The sequence below is a fragment of the Schistocerca americana genome, chromosome 11 (assembly GCF_021461395.2).
Source record: "Schistocerca americana isolate TAMUIC-IGC-003095 chromosome 11, iqSchAmer2.1, whole genome shotgun sequence".
In the NCBI taxonomy this organism is placed as follows: Eukaryota; Metazoa; Arthropoda; class Insecta; order Orthoptera; family Acrididae; genus Schistocerca; species Schistocerca americana.
This window is the reverse complement of record NC_060129.1, coordinates 29,081,477-29,107,195: the sequence shown is the minus strand read 5'-3', so window position 1 is coordinate 29,107,195 and position 25,719 is coordinate 29,081,477. Positions and strand designations below refer to the sequence as shown.

General features: G+C 41.2%; 1 protein-coding gene across 1 annotated transcript in view; it reads left to right on the top strand.

The window, feature by feature from the left end:
• The window catches only part of LOC124553987 (zinc finger protein 227-like), a 186,390-nt gene extending 172,223 nt beyond the window's left edge, over nt 1-14,167 (top strand). Inside the window, exon 9 of the mRNA XM_047128011.1 lies at nt 14,079-14,167. Within this exon, the coding sequence (XP_046983967.1) occupies nt 14,079-14,167 (89 nt within the window). The remainder of the gene's footprint in view (nt 1-14,078) is intronic.
• Nucleotides 14,168-25,719: the final 11,552 nt, after the last annotated feature.

Genomic DNA, 25,719 nt, shown 5'->3' with positions numbered 1-25,719 from the left:
AATGTAAAACATGGTTACTATATCTCTGTCTTGCCATTATATTTCTGAAACCTTCCAGTGTCTCTAGGCCTCTTCCGCATCTACAACGTTCTTTCATGAGTCTTGAAACAAGTGTTAGTTACGATCAAGTTTTGCTCTGTGCAGAATTCTACCGTGGGCTTCCTCTTTGATACCTTACCCCCATACCATATTCACAGAATAGTTTTCCTTCTCTTCCTTTTCCTACTATGGAATTCAGTTCCCCATGACTATTAAATTCTCGTTTCCCTTCACTTTCTGAATAATTTCTTTTATCTGATCGTACATTTCTTCAATCCCTGCATTATCGGCAAAGCTAGCTGGCATATTAACTTGTACTACTGTGGTAGGTTCAAATGGCTCTGAGCACTATGGGATTCAACTGCTGAGGTCATTAGTCCCCTAGAACTTAGAACTAGTTAAACCTAACTAACCTAAGGACATCACAAACATCCATACCCGAGGCAGGATTCGAACCTGCGACCGTAGCGGTCTTGCGGTTCCAGACTGCAGCGCCTTTAACCGCACGGCCACTTCGGCCGGCTACTGTGGTAGGTTTGGGCTTTGTGTCTATCTTGGCCACAATACTGCGTAAACTATGCTGTTCGCAGTAGCTTACCAGTGCTATTTTTTTTATTCATTATTAAACCTACTCCTGCATTACCCCTATTTGATTTTGTATTTATAACCCTGTATTCCCCTGACCACAAGTCTTGTTCCTCCTGCAACCGAACTTCACGAATTCCCAATATATCTGACTTTAACCTATCCATTTCCTTTTTTAAAATTTTCAACCTACCTGCCCGATTAAGGTGTCTGACATTCCACGCTCCGATCCGTAGAACGCCAGTTTTCGTTCTCCTGATAACGACGCCCTCCTGAGGAATATTTTACCCAAGAGGACGTATTAGTACTCTTAACTAAAAATCTCATTGTGCCTTTCAGCGAAACAACTAAGACAACTTTTTACACAAAAACAATTTAAATGTTGCCTCTTTATATTAGCTTGACACTTCATAAGTCTATAAAACAGGAAAGATTAATCAAACACTTGAAAGTAACCCAGTTTTTTTAAAGTTCACGAATTATTATTCTTTAACAAAACACAGTTTAAATTAATGGTTCACGCTGTGCAAAAGTAAAATACTGTACCAATTGTAAATTGGCATTCAAAGCTTGTCCTGCTCCACAAGGGTGTTGCCTCAATCACCGCTGCCACAGACTGTGTGACTTACTCTCCGCACTTGCTCTAGGTAGCGCGCCAATTCGCCCTTGCCACCTCTTCCATTTCCAGAGCCATTTTCGTTTCATTCAAAAGCACCCTGGCTTTTACATAACACCTATTTCTTACATTTTTCCTAAGTGTGACCATTTATTACAATTAAATTACTCACAATTAAATACAGAATGTCATCAGAAAATTATTTATCGCGATAGACAGTTTACATAGTATTTCATGTACATTACTTACATACAATGCCAAGAACTTCAACCTCCAGTATAGAGACACTTTACTTTACATTTTAAAGCAAAAATTGTAAAAATTTAAATGAACCGAAAACAAATAGTGTAAAAGTCTATTTACCTTTTGATAAATAAAATAGACGACATTGAAAATTACTACTGGCACACTTTTGGAAAACATGGGCTTAAATACGAGAAGGCATGAATGTTTTAAAACATGTCTTAGCATAATGAAGCCTTAGTAGCACGATCACAAAATAAATCAGCTTAGCATCGTTGCATACACACTGACGGGGGAAAATCAATAAAACAAGAAGGAGTTGTGCGACATAAATGGAAGTTGAGAGGCGTGATTCTACATCTGAGATATGATGTCTATTCAAATTTCGCGTGAGTCGCATCTGTGTGGCGCTAGTAGTGCCACTATGAATATGCAGACTAGGTTCACTTTAAATACACGCTTTAACGGTCGTCAGTGTTTTTTATCCTTGAGATTGGACGTAGCGTGGGGATGTTAGTCAAGAATGCCTTTAAAGCTATAAAGACTCCCTTATCAACACCTCACTGAATTTGAATGAGGTCTTGTAATAGGGCTATGACAAGCTGCGATACTTATGAAATATTTGGCAGGAATAAAGGCACTGTGCATTATTACAGGCACCAGTCGTCATGAGAATGTACAGTCGGAAGAAAACCGGGCTCAGAACGACAGAGAGGAGAGACACTTCTGCTCTGCATGCGGCTCTGATGAACCGTACTGCATCTGCAGCAGTAATCTGAGTAGCAACTGGGCTCACAGTGACATAACAAACTGTTACAAATCAATTACTTTAAGGACAGCTGCGAGTCGGCCAACCTGTAGTGTGCAGCCGACTGAAATCAAACTACTGCCACTGGCAAGTTCAGTAGTGTCGCGCGAGAGCACAACGGAGTGCAGGGCTGAGGTCTGCCGTACTTTCTGATGAAAGTTGGTTGTGCCTCGGTGTTAGTGATGACCTATCTGTGTGCTGGACACACTGGACCTACATCTGGAGCTATGGTCTGGGGTGCGATTTGCTATGACAGCAGGAGCACTTTCGTGGTTATTCCAAGCACCCTGACTGCGAAATTTTACGTCAGTCTGGTGATACGAGCTGCTGTACTGCCATTCATGAACAACATTCTAAGGTACGTTATGCAACAGCATAATGCTCGCCTACATTGTAACCCAACATGGTCTGTACACTGTCAACAGGCTTCCCTGACCTGCTCAACCACTAGATCTGTATCCAGTCGAACACATATTTGACATCATCAGATGAAAAGTCCAGCATCATCTGCAACCAGCATTAATTCCATTCCACAAACTGACATCCCCCACCTGTACAAGACAATCCATGCACGTTTGCATTCTGGGAATCAAGATCCTGGCGGTTACACCGGTTATTAATGTACCACCATTTCATATTTGCTGTGTCTTATCTCGCGCTTGCATCAATCTATGATCTTGAAATGTTAATCACTTAAATGTGTTTGGCAAACAAATACATTCCCGAAATGCCATTACTCTACATAAATTTTCTTTGTATTGTTATTTTTTCCATCAGTGTATTTAAAATATGGTGTAAACTAGGCCATAGTGTGGATAGAGTAATCTTGTTAACAGCGCTATTGTTCACAACACACTGATGAACAGCAGCCAAAGCCTACTCATATTCATGATTTACATTACAGCACAATATGCAATGAACGAAGAATGCAGTAAGTAAAATTTACAATTGGCTTAACGGATGCATAAGCTACTACAGTGATAGAATGCAACAAATGAAAATGTGCCTGAAGTTAAATCTAAACCGTTAAAACGAAATGGTTAAGATACAATATGTAATCCTGTATGCTGTTGTAGCGATTTTATGTACAAAAAAAAAAAAATGATGTACATGAGAACACGAAGCTAACATAATTATGTAAAAATGATAAAATAAATATGGAAAAAAGTCAAATGCATGAAAATACAGTCTTCAGCAAGTAATCTGCGCACTCTCTTGGCATGGCCACTAAAATTCCCTTAGGCGACAAGAGGTTAGAGTTCATCATACCCTGTGACACGCCGGCACCAGAACAGAATAATAAAACACCTTAGCAGTCAATTTATGAAATTATATAGTTAATGAAATATATTACATAAACAGAGAAAGGAGAAGTAAATACGAGCGTGGTACGCTCACTGCAAGAATATGAAGTAAATATGTAATATATTCTATACTAGGGAAAGACAAAGGCAATATGTACATAAGAGAAGTTCAAGGACCGAACTGGGTACAAATTCGCTCTACCCATTGAGCGGTCTTGCAGACTCTTGTTTTTCTAGGTTTACAAACTCAAAGCTGTACCCACAGTCACCCACTCACTCATTGGCAAAGGCTCCCCCACACTTCCAGTGTCCGATGACAAAATATCCTCAAACTCTGTGCACAGCTGTATGAATGTGTCTTTACTCGCTCAGAAGTTTTCTGAGCATTCCTACACGCCTCAACTTTTGGACGGAATACTCTTGCACCAGCGATGCCTCGCTTGTCGTTCCACAACTAGCGTAATTCCGGTCGCTCAGGAAAGCTGTTTCGAACGCTTTAACGGATGTGGATAATAGTTTTGAACATCCCTTTATGTGCAATCTCATTATCATCATAATCATCACCATTATCATCGTCATCATCATCATCATCCTTAGTATTTCACTGGCGTCCGTTGGAAATCCATACTCTCCATTATTTGTATATTAGGAAAACACTGATGAAAATTCGGAACACCGAGGACAGTGGCACTGTAGAGACCATGCGACTGAGAATCATGAATCTCGCAACATGGACGCTAGTTGGGACTAACAAAACCGATTACAGTTTAACATGTTAATATGACTGGAGAAAACGGTTTCCGGAATTTTCGTCATGCGAATGTTGTGTCCCACGTAAACGTCGTATCTGTCGTACCGTCACCTCACGTCGCTCAGTAAATACATGTAACGTCGCAGCAGGTATTAAAGTCTAGCAGCCCGACTTGATTAAGGCCTTGAGGCGAAATTTACCAACTTTCAGTATAGTCAAAACCGTTAATAAGTAGAATAGTGTTTGCCTGTGTTTGAGATATAAAACGAGAGCTACTTGGTTACATAGATTATTATCCATGTATTTTAGATACATATCGAGATACAAACAGGAGTTAATATCACCGTATTTAACAGTCTCTTTGTCGTCATTTCGAAATCACAGACGCTATAAAAGTGTTTCGTCATTACTCAGTATCATGGGAACAATGTGACCAATACAGTTATCAGTTTTGTTTCATTTTCAATACTTTGGCAATTGACCAACGATGCATAGTCCTTCTTTTCATTAACACCGATTCTGTAGGGTCACGTATGGTGCCCTATAATAATGTGACACACATTTTTGTCACTACATTTATTTATTTAGTAGCTTACTAGAGGGCTTTTTGTAATCAATAAATATATTTTTCATCTTATTTTGTAGCGCCTTGGTCATCCGTATCTCATTTCCTGTTGCGTACCTACTGTGTACCACCGCATTGTGCCGTTTTTAGCACATCAGGCTGTCACTTCACTACAGGCGAATATAATGGTGCTGCAGGGCAAACCTCGATCAACCAGCACTGCTTGCGTCATGACGATTCTTCTCACGTGCGCCACACGTGTATCACCGAACGGCTTCCAGTCGAGTCGTCCGCCTCCGCTCCGCCACGTCACTGGAAGGCCATCACGTGACACAGAAAGCCACCAAACCAGCATCAGAGGACACCGAACTCATTTTGAGCACATTCAATCACAAATGCAGATCCCTGAAATGCAGAAACCGAATTTATGTCTCCGTCAATTCTCCGTTTCCTGCAGCCGAAAGAGCTTTGTCACTGTCTTCCCGACTGATTGTCACCATTAAGATTTCATGAACGATTTAGCTGTCACGGCAGCCCTATGATGGCAGACATCTGTAGCTAAGTCTTTCTATTTTGCGCTAGTTTATCGTTGTTGCAGCATTCATTCATACTACGCAGTACATAAGTCGGTTAGTCCTTTTATTAAATATTCAATTTATGAGGTTACATATGAATTGTATGTAGAGGTAATTACAAAATCATTTCTGCGCCGCAACAGGTAATGCTCTGGCAGGAAGAACTGTTTCGTGGATGACTGCATGCTAGACGCAAGACTGCTGTGTCCTGTGAGCATTTTGCTCATTCTTTACCTAAGAAAAATAAGAGAGTAGTAATAGTAATAGTCAACTTCGTCATGAGTTAGAGCCATAGTTAACTCTGATTCATAAGAAGTAGTTGAAGACAGCTGCGTGTAAAATGAAATGTGGCAATTTGTCGGTGGAGGGCGTAACTTTAAACCTGGGTTTGTGTAATAGCTGTTAACTCAGTCCTACTACGTAACTTACCGTTTAAAATTGCCATCGCATAAAATCACCAGAAACATGCAGTTTTACTGCTAGCTGCTGCGTTCGTTACTTCTTACTGTTTTTATTCATTTAATAGAATCCCAATCACTCCGGATAAAGCCTGAGTTTAACTGTCGTCATTCCGTGGCTGCAACAGCAACAATCGACCGATGATGCAGCCATTGAGCTCTGTGGTCTGCAGGATACGGAGAATTGATTGAAAGATAAACTCAGCTTCTACATTAGTAGCCTACGATCGGCATTTGCGATTAATGTCTGAATGTGCTCGCAATCAGTACAGCATCGCTATGCGAATCTGACGCTGGTTTCGCGATTTTGTGGATCGCGTGCTGGCTTTCCAGTGACGTGGCGGAATATAGGCGGACGACTGGGCTGGGAGTCATTCAATGAGGCATGCGTAGCGTACGTAAAAAGTGAATAATTTGAACAGGGCTAGTTGAGCTAGGTTTGCCATCCAGCACCGTTATACAGGGCGTGCGAAAACAATTTGACCAAAGTGCCGGGGTGGAAAAGACAGCATGAAAAACAGAAATTTGTGTATGACAACTAAGGGTCGTAACTACATATTTTCAGCGCTATAGGAAACTGATTGAAATCTGACATACAGATGTCCTTACTCAAAATGATGAGTAATTTGCAGAATATGTATTCGTAAACAGGATGTTTGGATGAATCAAGATAAACTTGATGTAGCACTTACACGGGCATCGGATTTAGCTGACGTACCAGACAGTACTTTTTCAGAGATTAAGACAATAACATCTCCATGTTTCATGTCTTTAAAGGGCCAAAATGAATGAAACTTTTAAGTGTGTTCCGTGCTGCTATAGCACCATAAATAATCAAATGCGACCTCTAGTTTCGTATTCAAATTCTTTCGTTTGATGCTGCCTTTGTGACCTATACTTTTGGTCAAATTGTGTTTCCGCATTCTATATATGCTAGACGCGGCGTGACAGAATGTTGATCGAATTCTTAGGAGTCCTGTACACTTAGTCCTTCGCAGAAAGTGCTAAAAACGGCAGAATAACGGAATGCGTTGCTAGCGATATGTAACTAAAATTCAGTAGAAAATAACTACGCCAAAGAAAATGTCATACGTTTAGCAAAGGAGCTATGAAAGTAGGTGTACAATACCTTTCTTGATTACAAAAAGTCCTTGAGTAATGAAGTAAATGTATAAATGTCGTGACAAGAGTGCAGTCACGCTATTATGGGCCAACATATGAGACCTCACAGAATCTGTGTTAAGGAAAGAACAGACTTGCCAAAGCACTGAAAACAAACCAAATGTTTAACAGCTTTACTGACATTGTTCCTATCATCGTGAGCAATAATAAAATACTTTTCTTGTCTTCAGTTATTCGGAAGTGATGTCTGTTAAATACGATGATATTAACTCACATTTGTATCTCAATATATACCTACAACACATGGACAATGTTCTATGGACCCATGTAGCCGTCGTTTTTCTCCCGCACAGAGGCAAACACTATTCGCTTTAAAACCTGTTTTGACTATACTGAAAGGTGGTAAATTTTGCCTCAAGATCTCCTTCAAGGTGGGCTACTAGCTTTCAATACATCCTCTGAGTTTCCTCGTATTTACTGAGCACGCGAGGTGGACGGTACGACAGACACGACGTTTACACGGGACGCAAGATCCAGCTGACGAATTTTTCGGGAACCGTTTTTCTGTAGTCACGTTTACATATTAATGCTTAATAGGTTTTGCTAGTCCGAAGAAGCGTTCATGTTGCGAGCTTCATAATTTTTACTCACAATGTCTCTGCAGTGCAACTGTCCTTGTTACAGCGAACTTATCGGTGTTTTCCTAACATCGAGATTGCTCACAAAAGGCATGTTCCAAAGTGTTATCCATGTCCGTTAAAGCGTGCGGATGTGCTTTATTCAGCGACCAAAGTTACGCTTCTTGGGGCACGGTTTTCAGTTAAGTCTAGATATAGGTTGCGCACCTATTTCTTTTATGGCTTTTGTGGTATCGACTATTCAGACACGTCAGAGAATGGGGGGCATACTTGTAGAGAGGTTACAAAAATGATAACTTTACGTGTTCCCACATTGCCAACAAGACGACTATGTTCCTGTTTTTATGTACGACGGGAATGTGGAGGAGAACAGAGCACCGTTTCGGGAAAGAAGGTGTCAGAGCGACGTAAACATGTCGTCTACACGGCTCGCGCGATCCTTTTGCTGAATCAGAAGTTCAAGAGATTAACAATTATATAGTTGGCAGCTGTAACCGGGAGAGTTAAAGCCTATGGGAAAGATGTCCGCCGTTTGCGTTTTCAAGGTATATTAGGCGTATACTACAGCAAAAATGGGACACATTAACATGGAAAAAAATGTTTCTTCAGATTTTAATAAGAGGAACTCGAATATAGGAGTAACATGTTTGGCAGTGCAGTATCGTTCATAATAAATGAGTCGCGAGTGTTGATGTTACGACGTCACCATAATGTAACAGCAATAGACGCCATCCCGAGACTTGAATATATGTAACACAACTGAAGCGAAGGGAACAGTTAATTCTGGGAAGCGATCCATATTTATAACATTTTCCGTCGTTTTCTACTTGACTCAACTAAGTATAATACTTGGCCTAACGTTTTACGCAAAAATATTTAGACTACTGTTTTCAACGAAAAAATCGAGGAATGCAGACAATCTTTTATATAATAAAGGGGATTTCCATTTTCTGTCATCAGAGAGGCCACGCAGATCAGATCTCGCAGAAATAATTTCAACTTTTACAGAGGCTGTTCGTCGAATCATTGCGATTACGTTGATGAGGTGAAGCGTTTTCTTAGCTGCAGTGTAACCGGAAGCACGTGTGTTTCCTGTGGATTAAGACAGACATAACTGTGCTCTTTCAGTCTGTTCCCCTAACCAATGAAAGAAACACAAGATTTACCTGAGTTGGCAAATCGCTTCATCGCCTGGCTAGTAAGGACGACCAGATTTGATAGTGTCTCTGGTTTGGAAACGGAGAGTCAGCCGTTGGCAAAAGTTCTCTGCCATTACTAACTAGAGACGTTACCTCAGTTCCCAAAGCCGACCGGAGTGGCCGAGCGGTTCTAGGCGCTACAGTCTGGAGCCGAGCGACCGCTACGGTCGCAGGTTCGAATCCTGCCTCGGGCATGGATGTGTGTGATGTCCTTAGCTTAGTTAGATTTAATTAGTTCTAGGCGACTGATGACCGCAGAAGTTAAGTCGCATAGTGCTCAGAGCCATTTGAACTATTTTTTTTTTCAGTTCCCAAACGAAGCAGTTCACACAGTGAGAGGTGAATAACATTCACAGAAATGTAGGACGACGTTAAATACTCAGATATGAAGCGTCTTTTTTCCTTATCTGGTCTCACTACGAACCTAAGGCATAATAGCAACATACTCTGTGTGACGTGGCGATTGTACGTGCAGCAACGGTTAAGAATAAAGAGACGCTACAAGTTTCTTCCGACAAGAAGACAATGTAGCTTCCTATGTTACCAATACTGACTAAACTGAGAGCCCCTTAATACTGTCTCCAGAACGATATTTGCATTCGCTCCAAAACCTTAATAGTAGCTGGAAATTTCGACGTTTACCTCGAAGCATCGGTCTCAACGAAACAACAGAGTCGTAGAACGTATCATTCATAGAAATGTTATCAGTGCAAGAGACGCTTCGCTACGTAAAAGTCAGTGCATTAATGACAAATGGAAAATTATAGTAGTGCACAGTAATTCTAGTACAGCAATTCGGTTTTTGTAATTTGGTCATTGTTTTTATAGAAAATATGTACATGTACCATTCGCTACAATTTCTAGTACAGTCTTCTAGTATGGACTATTTAAAAACACCAGAGAGTAGACAACACATTTGGTAGAAGCAGATATTAATGATAAATTTCTTGTGTGACGACATCAAGGCAAGTTTGATACTGATTTGATACGCGGCCAGAATGTGTCAAGATGCGACAACGCTACTTCAAGGAGGAAAATGCAACTACACCGTTAACAATTGGGCAACAGAATTTGGGAGGTTCCATTGTCGAGAGTGGAAACAAAGCGATGGCAGTTTGTGCGTTTTACGCTTGCAGCCCACAGTGTTCCTAATTGTCGTTTAATTATACGCCATTTATATGTTAAAATTGTATATTACAATTGTAGCCGAACAAAAAATACCGCTTTTAGACGATTGAACTTAATAACAGGAGGAATCTTTTGGTAGCTCGTAATAAACAGGACGCGAGTGAAAATTTCATAACGTCACGGTTGTTTATCATGGAATGCGATGTGTATAGAACGTACGTAAATTTTCTAAAGTAGGTGTCTACATCTGCGTATGCGTTCCAGGGCTGGGTTAACGGTGGTGAGTTGTCGGTACTGCTTAAGATGCAAGGGCTTGCCGACCATCACAAACACACGTGAAACAAAAGTGATTACTGTTTTCTCTGTAACGGAGGACTGAGAAATGTTTGGACGCACTCTTTCAAAGGGAGAATTTCAAGCCAAATGACTTCACAAGTTGCGCAGCAGACATATTCCAAAATCCTTCTTTCGATGAAAGTAGGGATGTAGGCTACGTCGGTCGTCAGATATAAGACTCTACGAATGTTGAAAATTTTTGACACAACAGAACGTTTATCTCTGACCCAGTATTATGAATTTCCTCTACAAGTAACGTTTTCTGGCACATCCCGCTTCTTATCTCGATATTATATCGATAGCCCTATTCGATTAAGCAAAATTCATAGCCTTCTATTCCATGTAAAAATCGGACATTACGAATGGTACTTCGTAAATCATAATAAAACACATCACACGTACTCCTGAGTAAATATGTTTCCCGCCAAACCGATATTAGGTCTCCTGTAAAAACGGTCAGCTAAATGAGCCACAGTACAACAAGGACAGGAAATCGTCGAATTACTGTAATTCCTTCGTTTGTGGAAATAAAGAATTGTCAGGACAGTGTTTGAAACGTTTGCTGTCGTTCAACCTGGCCAAACGTAACAAGGATAGTTATCGGTCTAACACTGCGACTCTTGGGGAAATTTGGTTAAGTGAACAAAGAGATCAGTTGTTGAAATCATTGCTTGATTCCAGCTACAGATACCGCTACTGTCTGATCTATTTGGTTTCAAATACCATCACGGCAGGGATAGAGGCATGCGCCATCTATTACAACATCTCTATGGTCCATGGTCCAAGGTTAGCGTTTGCCCACATACGACAACGAGGAGCGTATAACCCAGTCAAGAACCGTAAAATAAAGCTTTGGTGGCCATCGTTCTCGCGATCGGTGCTCCCCAGCGGCACGTCAGAATGATATCGCTGAGAAAAGTTTCTTTTTCTTTCCATCGCCTTTTCAGGGAATTAATTGTTGACTTGGATGCAGTCTACCTCCTCTCATGTGCAGTGTGTAAAGGCCCTGGACGGATCGTTTATTTATCTGTTACCGTTTAACGAACGCAGTTTATAGAAACAAAGAGAGAACAGAGGACTCATTGCCACGACGTAAAACGGTTCTCACACTGAGTATAAATTTCACAAGGATACAAAACAGATGATGCTGTCATCTTTTTTGTTACGTCTACAATAGCGATAGCTGGTGACAACATGTCCGCTAATTGTACATAAACGATTAAGACCTTTTTTGAATCGAGAGGAATATTTCTAGCCACTCCAAACTTCAAAGCCATGGAGTGTGAATACGTTCTCCCTTTTACCACTGCACATAATCTTCACAACGCATGTCATCCAGGTCAGCATAATAACACAGTATTACATGAGTTAACTGACTTGGATAAAACATTTTGAAGATATCTTTGACGATTGCTTTACGCGTTTTCCGTAAGATTTTCTCACACAATCGCCTCCTTCTCAGGACTGTAGGGTAACATCAGCTGCGACATTAGGTCATCCATGAATGTGCGGAGTGCGAAACAGCACTCTCCGGATCCTAAATTAAAATTGTGCAACTGGCCAGCGGCTGGGAATGTGATTCACATGTGGGAATGGATACTCATCTCGCAACTTTAGGGATACACGCGGTTCTCATATGGGTAGATATTAAAAATTAAGTCGCTGCATCATGTAGGGATTTCGATTATGAACACTTGCATGTGACTTACTTTTCTGTTTTCATTTACTTCAGAAAACTGCCATTACTCACGAGAAAGTTAAAAAGTGCCATTCCGCGGTGCTAGTAGCAACAATCAATCGCTGAGGCAGCAACAATGCTCTGTCGGTTGCAGGAGACGGTTGATTAACGGAAAAATAAATTCAGGTTCTACATTACTACTATGTGCATTTGCGATTAACGTCTAAATGTGCCCACAGTCAGTACAGTGTAATTATGCGGATCAGATGCTGCTTTCGTGAATTTGTGTGTCGTGTGCTGGCTTTGCAGTGACGAATAGGCGGGCGACCGGGCTGGAAGTCATTCAATTACATATGCGTAGCGTACATAAATAGTATATAATTTAAGTAGTGGTGGTTGAGCAAGGTTTACCATCCCGCAACATTATACAGGCTGCGAAATATCAATCTGCCCGAAAGTGTAGGGCGAAAAAACAGTATGAAACATAGGAATTTGAGTACAGAAATTCACGGTCGCAAATGCGTATTTATGGCGCTACAGGAACGCAATTAAAATCTGACATACTAGTCGTCTTCACTCAAAATGAAAGAATTCACACAAAATGTATGTGTAAACACAGTCTAACCAGTCTCCAGGATGAAATCAAGAAAATCTTGAAACATCACAAACGTGTATAATACTCAGCCGACGTTCCAGACAGCACTTCTTTAGAAACAAAGACAACCACATGTTCATGTTTTATGTTTCTAGATGTCTTAAAATGGTCAAAGTAAGTAATAAATAAGCGACCACAAACTAACACAAGTATGTTGTAACAAAGGTTGAAACAGATTACCGCATGCATGCTGGCATAGCGCTGTAAATATTCAACTACGACCTCTAGTTAGTATACCCAGATTATTTTTTTATGCGGTCTTTCTGCCCTACAATTTTGGTCAGACTGTTTTTCCGAACACTGCATATGCCAGACAAGACGTTACAGAATGATGGCCAAATTGTCAGGAGTTCATAGAAAGCGCTGGAAATACCAAAATGACAGAATGCGTTCGTGGCGATTTATAACTTTGAAATTTGGTAGACGCTAACTACGAGATAGAAAATGCGATATGTTTAACAAAGGTTTTACAATCTAAGATGTAAAATACGTTTCTTGATTACAAAAGGTTATCAACTGAAACAGTGAATGTTTAAATGTCGTAACGAAAGTGTCTGTATGTTACTGTGGGCAACATATGAGACCCTACAGCATCGGTATTAATGAAGCGAAAGCCTATGCACTATTGGTCAATTCCCAAAGCATTGAAAATGAAACACAATTTGCGTTGGTCACTTTGCTGCTATCATCCAGAAAAAAAACGGATTTTATAGATTCTGTGATGTGGAAGTGATGACTCAGAGACTGATGCATAGTGTGATATCAACTCCTCTTCTGGATATATACTTGTGATACAGTATCCCATGGAGTAAGCTTTGAATGCATGGTACTCCTTGTGCACAGTAACTCTTGGACATGCAGTAACGGTTGTGGATGTGGTAACTCTCGTATGTACAATAACTCTACTCTTGTGTGTACAGTATGTCCAGTGTGTGCAGCAACTTTCGTGTGTGCAGTTACTCTCATGGGCGCAATAACTCTTGCATATGCAGTAACTCTTGTGCAAGCAATAACTCTTGTACATGCAGTAAGTATTGTGTGTGCAATAACTGTTATGCATGCAGTAACTCTCATACTTACAGTTACCATTTTGCATGCTGCAACTCTTGTGCATTCAGTAACTGTTGTGTGTGGAAAAACTGTTGTTTTTGGAGTGACTTTTGTGTACACAGTAACACTCGCATGTAGAGCTACACTGGAATGTGCAGGAACATTCAGCAATTCTAGCTCATGTAGCAACCACAGCGTGTGCAGGAGCTCTTGTATGCACAGTATCTCTAGTGCAGAGTAAGTCTTGCATGTGCAGTAGCTCCTGGATAAACAGTAGCTCCTGCATGCACATTAACTCTTGCATGTGCAGTAAGTCATGTGTTTTCAGCTAATGTGTGTGCAGTAACTGTGGAGCTTGCATTAACAGCTTTGCATGCTGTAATGCAGGAAGAAGCAGATGGAGAGAAAGAAGAGTAGGAGGCAGAAGGAATCGAAGGACAGAGGATGGAGGGATGGAGGGTGGGAGAAAGGGAGGCAGGGAGGCTGCGAGGGAGGGAAGGAGGTAGGGGGGAAGGGAGAGGTGTAGAGGAGGTGGAAGGTTTGGGAGAGGAAAAATGACAGAGGACTGAAATAAGGGGAGGAGGAGGGGAGGAGGACGGAGGTATGGTGAGAACAGGGAGGAAGAATGGTGCAAAGGGCAAAGAGGAAGATAAGGAGAGAGGGGAGGAGGGAAGGAGGGAGGGAAGGTAACAGAGGAGATAGAAGGGGGACAGAATGGAGGTAGATAGAGAAAAAATGTGTTTACTATATTGAGATCACACAAACATGTAGAACAGGCAGTGAAGTGGAGACTGATGAGGAGAAAACAGTCACTAATTCTCTGGTGTTACGAAAAGTATGATCTTCGATGAAGTTGAGAGACATCGATTAATAAAGTGGAGAAACCAAGTTGTAGAATAGGAGCTGAGCCATATAGCAACTGAAATAAAATACGCTCGTTGTTGTGGTGTTGAACATTAGTTGTGCTGTGTGTCACGACAGCAACATAAATTTACAATTCAAACACACGCACCAAAATCGCCGTCGATTGGAGCATTACAATAACTGAAAGACAAACACTGCTGTGTAACGCCGGTGGACAAGTTTTCAGAAAAGAATTGAAGGTAAGCAATCCACTCTAATGCGGGACGTGAGCGAGAGACGGACCATCCGCGCTAGATGCTCCTAATGGCGTTGTGAATCCATCAATGCTTGTGACATACCCGCCCTGCTAGATGGCGTTGTGCGACCAACAACGTGCGCTCCGTTTGATACCGGCCCCCTATCGACGCGACCACGAAAAACAAGTGACTGCGAGAGAAAGTCATGTCTCAAAGCACCTCGCGATCACTGCACTTCACGACACACTCTCTACCATACGCTATGTTCCTTAGCGAGCATCAACCACAACTTTTAACGTCAAAGTATGCGACATGTCCACACACTGTTTATTCGTCTTATATAATTGCAAGCTAACAACTTTCCGTTGTTTCCCTTAGTGTGAACACTTCTCTCTGTCCACGTCTCACGGCTCTAGATCAACGGAAAGTACGCTAGTGGGGTCTACGGCGCGTCGCTTTGTGTTTCAAATCATGTGGCAAAAATGCAAAATGGCAATAACGTCTGACTGCCTACACTTAGAAGCATGAAACTTTTACACTGCCAACAGACCATCAACATCTATTAGTTATATAAATGTGAACTGGCTCCAACAAACTGTTCCAGGGAAAAACGGTCGCAAAGCCGAAAATACAAACCCAATAACGGATAAAAAGTGAGAGAAAAGCCATTTTTTCGTGCTATATAATTAACTAAACATGTGTCCTTGATTCCCGAGAATGACACACACACACAAGAACCACCTACGTACCTGACAGCAGGCGCTGTATTGCCTCGTAGACGCTGTAAGCAATGCACCTAGCCTGAGCTCGTGGTGCCTCGTCAAAAAAGAAATGTAAAGACTTCACAGCGCGGCACACAAGACCCCCGCCCTCTGGCACGGCCTTGGACTCGGCAGTGGACCTTGACACACTTTGATGACGTGGTTATGTCAGCCAGGAGATCTTAATAATTATTGACTTAGGTGCGTTTGCATGCTTGCATGCTTGCATTTTCTTAAGACTACTTCGTCTGTATTCACACATTCATAAAATATTATACTGCCACTTATCTTACGACAATAATTCCATTCGCCACATCCACAAAAGTGGACAAAGTCAATGCAATAAAATCAATGCCGTCCGCAAGCGATCTGTTCCTGAATACACGGAACTCACTCCCGACGATATGCCTCCAAAAAGCCCATATGAGACGTTGATCGCACTAAATGTCGAATAGAACAAGAAGTGTTAATTTTACAGCAACGAAGCTAATTAGGTACCCGTCCAATATGGCCAGCTCTTCCCACCTCTGTGAGTCTTGTGAGGGTACAGAATTTTTTGTAGTTTAATTCTGGATTATTTTCAATAAAAATTAGAGGAGCAAAGTTTCCTGTACCCTGGTCTCCTATAGAAGAGAAAACTTGTAGTCGCTTAACATAATGTTTCCTTTTTAACGATTCACACTTGCACGCTTCGTGGATAGCGTATTATTAGAAAGGATATTATGTGCTAGTACAATTATTTGTTAATGCTATATTATGATTATTTTTTGAGCTAATCCTTGGGCGACGAGCAACAGTTGAAGTTTGCTAGCAGAGGCCTTTATGTCACAGCAAGTGCAGCACGGAGATTCCAACTGCATGAGGCAACTCCGAGAAAAGGCGATTTTGAGAACCGCCAATGAAAGATATGGTCAAGAGTGTGTACAGCTAAACTCCCATAGGAAAAAGGTCAGTTCGTTTCAGTATTAAGAACGCTTCTGTACCGAAAACATATCTCTACAAGTTTTCCTAATGAATGTTCATAGTCGTACAAATCAGACTAGGATATTACCAAAGCTTTAGGCGAAGGGTCAACCCATCTATATTCATAAACCACTATCCTACAAAACCAATAACAGTTGCAGGTTTGTCTCTCTAACGGCATCCAGGGCCAACTGAAATTGGAATTTCAGTATTGCGCGTAATTAATGACCGACTCTAAGAAATTAAAATTCTATCAAAATCTACTGATTGAAACTACTAGCGTTTCGTTAAACGTTTAACGCAGTGAGACAGATAATAGACTTAGAATCTGTGTGTTTGTCTCGACGCAGCGCAGCTGATGGAGTGCAAGTACCCGGACTTTACTCATCCAGTGTCAGAGGCTGACAGCACTTGCCGACGCTGCCAGGTCAGCCCCGTAGCGATGGTCAGCAGACGCAACAGGCCCCGCTTATTAGGCGGCCAGGGATTGTGCGTAAAATAATCTGTCCAGTTAGACACGAAAAGGCATTCCACCTGCTGTCCACTGGAAAGACGATGACGTCCAATCGATTTTAGCTCGCTTGTAAAACGGAGCGCTGGGTACACCAAACATTGTGTGTTGTAAGTTGCCAACAGCGCAAAACTTACTGGGAAAGTCCCTAATGTTTCTCGAGCTAGTCATAATAACCGAATGAATTATAAAAGAGTTGTACTGATTACCAATAAAAAAGTAGGTAATGCACGAGTTTAACACACTCATTTTTGTAAGTCTTCTACAGCAGCCTTTCATTGCTTCCACAGTGTATGTACTTTTCTTACAGTACTTTCGATAAGAGTCGTGTACAGCGAACGTTGCATTCTTGCTGGTGGAATCCTTTTGAAAAGGAGTTATGGTTTGGCGGTTTCTGCGTTTCTTATATGTTGTTTCTTTGCTGGTCGCTGTGCACTTATAGGACGCAATACTATTGTGTAACAACGGTAGAAGATATGAAGTGAGCGAAATATGATTTTATCTAGTGACTGAGAAGCTCGCCGACAGAAAAACAACAAACACTGAAGAATCAAGCAGCCTCCTTTGTTTTGTTAATACAAGCCATCCAATTAGTAAAAATTTAAAAAAATGCATTTGTTTCGTATGTGCAAAGGTTACAAAACTGTAGATATCAGTCATCGATGTTTGATCTGGTAATAAAAGTTAAGGTTATGATGCAGTAAAGATTTATTTGTCACTGAGACACCCGGTGTGGGACTGACTTTTTGAAACCTACCATACAGGGGTGTAGTACTGGGTGCCAGGTTTCACACCGTGCAGCCATCCACCCTGGTGGACCCCAGTTTGTGACAATCTGACGAAACTAATGCCTCGTGAGGCACTACACCACTAAAGATAACACAAGTTTACCCAGCAGATCCCTAGCGTAGTGGCTGATGCTCTAGGCTCGTGAGCTAAAGGTCGCATACTCAGTACCTACACAACGCTAGTTTTAGAAGAATCTTTATCAAATGGATGTGGTCTTTATTTTGCATTTGATTTTGTTTTAAAAATCGTTCTTTTCTTAAATTTAGTTTCTGATCCTTGAAAGCCTCACTCCAGTTATTGTATTCGTTTTATTATTTTGCACGAATTAAATGACATGAACTTGTATTTAAAAATGTGATTGCAGTAACGTAGCATTTACATTTTCTCATAGTACGAGAAGAATTTATGTTTTAAATATTTGTGTGATGATAACCATTCAAAAAATCTACATATTTTTTGAGAACAATGTGCACCAACTATAAAGTCTGTAAAATATTTAGTGAGCCCAGCCACCCTCATTCTGTAGGTTAAATGTCAGAAAAATTCAATATACACCGAGACACTCCTCAATGTTGGCAGTCTTTGCTAACTGCAGCGTAGACACGCTGCTGACTACAAGTAAATGAGGCACACATGAAGGTGAGAAACTTTATAACAGACTTTAACAACTGTGGTTGAAACCAGACATCAATGACAACGAAATTTTAAGTTATGCTGCGAATGTTTCTCGTGAGGATAGGTTAGCCGCCAATGGTGGCGGGGTGTTTAATGCAGTAAAAAATTCGATGAAATCACAGATTCCCAATCTGAATTAACCAGGGTGGAACTGAGTATCAAACAACAGTGAAAATGGTGATGGGATGCTTTTGTAGACCACCTGGGTCAGGATCTGTAGTTATACAGTGCTTGAGACAGAACTTGCAGGATGTCATTAGTAATTATCCTGATCATGCTGTTGCAATAGGGAGTGACTTCAACTGGCCAGGTATAGATTGGGAGTGTTATGCCATCAAAACTGGTGTCAGAGACAGGGTTTCGTGTGGCGTTGTTCGGGATGTCTTGTCCGAAAATTACCTTGAGCAGGTAGTTAGGGAACACCAACTAGTGAGGGTAACGTCTTAGACGTCATGGCAACTAACAGACCTGAACTTATCGAATCAGTTAACGTAGAGGAAGGTATCAGTGATCACAGAGCTGTGACAGGATCTATGATGACGGGCTCTACAAGGAATGTTAAGAAAAGTAGCAGGATATATTTACTCAGCAAAGGTGACAGGACACAAATTTCAGAATATCTCAAATACTCGGTGATGAGGAAGAAGATGTGGAGAACAAATGGAAAAAATTCAAAGGCATCGTTCAATATGCCCTAGACAGGTATGTTCCGAGTAAAGTTTTAAGGGATGGGGATATAGTCATTGGTTTAATAGCCATGTCTCAAAAAGCGCTGTGTAATCAAAGAGCACTACATCTGATATTCAACAGAAGTAAAAACCTAGCTGACAAACAAATGCTGAGCAAAGCGAAAACGAGTGTAAGGAAAGCCATGAGAGACGCGTTCTATGTACTTACCTGATTCCACTAACGTTTTTAAACTGCACAGTTTGGCGTGGGAAGTTCAAACGTAACGTTTCAAAGAGCAACCCAGCATGCCACAACTTAACGAAACGCACGTTCGCCGTCCACCGTGTTGCGTTGAGCCTGTGTCGCTTTGCTGCTCAGTTCTAGGACCAGGTTAGCGTTATGTTACTTTCTTCCTTGAATTTTTTTTTAGTCTGTCTCGAAATTTTTCCCTATCACTGCGAGCACGTTAATCAATGACTTGGGGTTGTTTTTTCGTCTATCAGCTTTGGAATCACTTTCGTTCTAGCTCGCTTCTTTTTTAGAGAGACTGTTTCAGTTTCATGCCCAGGATGAAGACATGTTTTAAGGGGCTCCAGAAAGCCTCAAAATCATGGAAAGTTAAATTTTTACTTTTTTGAGTTTTCTGAATCTGCAGACTATTACCTTTTAATAGATATATATAATTTATTCAATTCCGAAGACTACAACTATTTTTAAATTTTTTTTGAAATGTGTTCTACATGGGCGTGACCCACTGTGGCGTTGTTAAACTGCTGTCAAATGGTGTTATTATTAACGTCCGTGTTCATCAGGTACATTTTAGTGATGTGAGATAAAGTATGTGTTGTGGCTAACCTGTGATGGTTCAATATATATCGCTGGTGTGATTGTCGATTGTTTCATGTTTATTTACTCTGTCGTTATCTCGAAAATATTCGTAATTAATTCTGTGTCTTGAGTCTCTGTTTTGTTGAAGTATAATAATGAGTAAAAGTAAAGTTATTAGAAATCCTCTGAAGGCTTTTAAGAAAAGGAGAAATGTTGGAAAGCCAAAGGTATGTGTTATTACTGTAAACAATAAAGACGATAACCAAGTGAGTGAACCTAACCTCTCAAGTACACCTGCCCATAGCAGTCAAAGTGGGAAAGAAAATACTTCACAGAAGAAGCTTGGTTCAATGAGTGAAAACGATGAATGTTTTATGGGCGAATCGGATGTGAATGAAATATTTGATATGTCGGTTCCTTGTTGGCTCGAAGACAATGATCAGCAGCAATACGGTGGATTGACTGTAAGGCGGTACCACAGTCGTGATTTGCATAACTTGCTCATCCCCATTTGTGAATTAAATGATAGAAGAGGATTGTTCTTTTATGGATAGTTCAAGGTCCCTTTCTAATTTCGCCAGTTGCCCTAGTCTTAGTACAATCATAACAACAAGAAGGTCAAACGTGGTGACATGTTTTGCTTCGATTACCTGGATATTTAATCATAATTAAATTATGTTGCTATTCTCTTGTTGTGTCTGGATCCTGAGATATATGACATCATTTCATCAGATATTATGTAAGATATTATCAGACAATTATGTTGTTCCTTGGGTCCTGGTCCTTGCATTCAGAGATGTAAGTCATAAGTTTGTCAGATAATTACTCTGTCTGTTATGTGATATTTTTCGTTACACTCTTTGAAAATGAAATGTATTTATCAGGGTACTTGACTATAACATTAACTAAATCGTCAGGCCTGCCTAATTTGTTCAAGTGTTCAGTGAGGAAGTGCACATGTTGTCTGCTCAAATTGTATGTGCCAGAGAAGTTTATAACTCAAGTTACACGAGTTGTGTGCTGTACTACAGAATTTAATAGTTAAATGACACTGATCCCTAACAACTTGTTTAGTTGTTTATTCTAACAGTTGACTGCAAATGCATTTTCATATAGTGAATTACTTTCAGGTGTTTCGATTATATGAACAACGATATGAGAAAGATCATCAGTTCCCACTGCAACTTCTTCCAGCTCAGATAGCAACCATTTTGCAGGACCTGTACCAATGTATAGGTGTGAGTAGAAATTACAGGCCTGCGTAGACAGCAAATGGTAGTCGCTCTTTGTGGTGAAAATTTTCAAATTCTGTGAATTTATCATGACCTGTTTACACAGTCGGAAGCTTTTGTAGAACAGTCATGCTGCTGCTCAGGAAAATTTTCACTCATGTGGAATGTACTCAAACATCTACTGTAGATATACTGCACACCATGATGTTTATTCAGCTGTGATGAAATAAGCTGTGATGACAAATAATGATTCTGCTTTGTATTGTTTTCATCAGAGATGATCAGAAAATCTGCATAGTTTTCCCGTTGCCTGGCAAATTCTCAAAAACGCAGAGAGCCAACAACTTTATGAGCAATCTTACCATCACTATCGTTTCACGCATCCAAGGCGTATGGGAGATATGAATATTCTACATCTACATCTGCCTCTACATCGTTACTCTGCAAATCACACTTAAGTGCCTGGCAGAGGGTTCTTCGAACCATTTTCATACTACTTCTCTACCATTCCACTCTCGAATGGCGCGCGGGAAAAAAGAAACCCAAAATCTCTCCGTTCGAGCTCTGATTTCTCTTCTTTTATTATGACGATCCTTTCTCCCTACGTAGGTGAGTGTCAACAAAATATTTTCTAAATTGTTAAGGCTTTCGTGGCCACTTGTTGACAAACTGCCTATTGGATTCTGTCTCGGGTTCTTCGGCCGACGTTCATATAATGATTTTTCTGACGTTTCGCCAGCACGAGTGGCTGGCATTGTCAAAGCTTCACCCCCCATTGCCGGTGGTGAACTGGAGCCGAGCTCGCGGGCGCAGACTATATGTACCTGGCGTACCAACGTCCGAGGGCTTCTCTGCGGTCATTTCCGGTGCGGTTCTCCTCTTGCTACCTGCGACGAAATGACTGGACGATCCATCAACACCAGGATCAAAGAGCATAAGCGACATTGCAGGTTGGGGCAGGTGGAGAAATCGGCCGTGGCAGAGCACGCACTGAATGAAACCGACCACGTAATAAAATTCGCCGACACGGAAGTTCTGGCTGTAGAGAAGCACTATCACACGCGCTTGTTCAGAGAAGCTGTAGAAATACAAAAACACGCGAACAGTTTGAACAAGAAAGAGGAAAGCCTTAAGGTAAACGGATCCTGGCTTCCCGTACTGCAGCAAACGACCGTCGCAGGTAGCAAGAGGAGAACCGCACCGGAAATGACCGCAGAGAAGCCCTCGGACGTTGGCGCGCCAGGTACATATAGTCTGCGCCTGTGAGCTCGGCTCCAGTTCACCACCGGCAATGGAGGGTGAAGCTTTGACAATGCCAGCCACTCGTGCTGGCGAAACGTCAGAAAAATCATTATATGAACGTCGGCCGAAGAACCCGAGACAGAAGCCAATAGGTAGTTTGTCAAAATATTTTCTTATTCGGAAGAGAAAGTTGGTGATTGAAATTTCGTAAATAGATCTCGCAGCAAAGAAAACCATCTTGGTTTCAATGACTGCCGCCCCAACTCGCGTATCACTCTCACCTCTATTGCGCGATAACACGAAACGAGCTGCCATTCTTTGCACTTTTTCAATGTCCTCAGTCAGTCCTACCTGTTAAGGATCCCATACGGTGCAGCAATATTCCAGCAGAGGACGGACAAGTTTAAAGTAGGCTGTCTCTTTAGTGGGTTTGTCGCATGTTCTGAGTGTTCTGCCAACAAGGCGCAGCCTTTGTTTCGCCTTTCTCACAATATTGCCGGCCGGGGTGGCCGAGCGGTTCTAGCCGCTACAGTCCGGAACCGCGCGATCGCTACGGTCGCAGGTTCGAATCCTGCCTTGGGCATGGATGTGTGTGATGTCCTTAGGTTAGTTAGGTTTAAGTTGTTCTACGTTCTAGGGGACTCATGACCTCAGAAGTTAAGTCCCATAGTGCTCAGAGCCATTTCAATTTTTCACAATATTATCTATGTGGTCTTTCCAATTTAAATTGCTCATAATTGTAATACCTAGGTATTTAGTCGAATTGACAACCCTTAGATTTGTGCAATTTATCATATACCCAAAATTTATCTGACTTCTTTTAGTACACATGTGGATGACCTCGCACTTTTCTTTGTTTAGTGCCAATTGCCACTTCTCGCACCACACAGAAATTCTCTCGAGATCATTCTGTAATTGGAATTGATCGTCTGATGATTTTACTAGACGGTAAATTACAGCGTCATCTGCGAACGAGCTAAGTGGGCTGCTCAGATTATCTCCTAGATCATTTGTGTAAATTAGGAACAGCAGAGGGCCTATGACACTACCTTACGGAACGCTAGATATCACTTCTGTTGTACTGGATGATTTACCGTCTATCACTACGAACTGTGACCTCTCTGAGAGGAAACCACGAATCCACTCACACAACTGAGACGATACTCCATATGCACACAACTTGATTAATAGTCGCTTGTGAGGAACGGTATCAAAAGCCTTCTGGAAATCTAGGAATATGGAATCGATCTGAGATCCCTTGTCGACAGTACTCATTACTTCATTGCAATAAAGAGCTAGTTGTGCTGCACAAGAACGATATTTTCTGAATCCGTGTTGGTTATGTATCAATGAGTCACTTTCTTCAAGGTGATTCATAATGTTCGAGTACAGTATATGCTCCAAAATATTACTGCAAATTGAGATCAATGATATTGGTCACTCCAATTTCCTTTCTTGGATATTGGTGTGGCCTGTGCTACTTTCCAGTCTTTAGGAACAGACCTTTCGTCAAGTGAGCGGTTGTATATGATTGCTAAGAAACCCTTTATTGTGTCTGTATACTCTGAAAGTAACCTGATCGGTATACCATCTGGACTGGAAGACTTGCCTTTTTTAAGTGATTTGAGTTGTTACGCAACACCTAAGATATCTACTTTTATGCCACTCATGCTAACAGCTGTTCTGGTTTCGAATTCTGGAATATTTACTTCGTCTTCTTTCATGAAGGAATTACAGAAAACTGTCTTTAGTAACTCCGCTTTAGTGGCACTATCATTGGTAACATTTCCATCACTATCGCGCAGTGACGGTATTGACTGGTGTACTTTACATACAATCAGAATGTCATTGGGTTTTCTACAATGTTTTGAGTCAATGTTTCATTGTGGAAACTATTAAAAGCATGTCGCATTGACGTCCGCTCTAAATTTCGAGCTTCCGTGAAACTTAGGAAGTCTTGGGGATTTTGCATTGGTCTGAATTAGGCATGTTTTTTTCGTTGTTTCTGCAACAGTGTTCTGACGTGTTTTGTGTACCACGGTGGATCAGTCCTGTTTCTTATTAACTTATGCGGTATGAATCTATCTATTGTTGTCGATACAGTATCTTTGAATTTGAGCCAGATCTGGTCTACGCTTACATAATTAGCTTGGAAGGAATAGAGACTCTCTCTTACGAAGGCATCAAGCGAATTTTTATCTGCTGTTTTAAATAGACATATTTTTGTTTATTTTTAGTGGTTTTGGTTTATATGGTTTTGAGCCTCGCTACAGTGACCTTGTGTTCACTAATCCCTATATCCATCATGACGCTATCTATTAGATCAGGATTATTTGTGGCTAGGACATCAAGAGTGTTTTCGCAGCCATTTACAATTCGTGTGGGTTCATGAACTAATTGCTGAAAGTAATTCTCAGAAAAAAGCACTTATTACAGTTTCGGAAGATGTTTTCTGTCTTCCTCTGGCTTTGAACACGTATTTTCACCAACAAATCAAGGGTAGATTGAAGTGTCCACCAATTATAACTGTATGAGTGGGGTACTTATTTGTAATGAGATTCAAGTTTTCCTTGAACCGTTCAGCTATTATATCATGTGAGTCAGGTGGTCGGTAGAAGGAGCCAATTATTGTTTTGGTATGGCTGTTGAGTATACAACTACAACTACAATATCGACTATTGCTTGGCTGATTCTGGTCGTTTCTTTGCTCTGTACCCTTTGAGACTTGAGCCCTTTTTGATCTTTACCGAGACTGTCTAACCTAAGAAACCGCCCAGTCCACGCCATACAGCCCCTCCCACCCGTGTAGCCGCCTCCTGTGTGTAATGGACACCTGACCTATTTAGCGGACCCCGAAACCCCACCACCATAAGGCGCAAGTCGCGGAATCTGTAACCTACACGGTCGCAGAACCGTCTGAGCCTCTGATTCAGACTCCCCACTCTGCTCTTCATATTTATCGATATCCTGAATTTTCATGGGATAACCATTGCCTTCATGTTTATAATTACTGGGAACATCGTACTTGACATATTTACCAGAACACTCTGGAAGGGAGTCAAAATTATTCTCCCGGGCCACACTATACAAAACGGAATTCATCTTTATTTATTACATGAACAGCCGTATGTTACTATGCAGAATCTCTTGGAAGTTTTATGAATGAAGAACTGTCATTACGTTGAGAATGGATGAATGC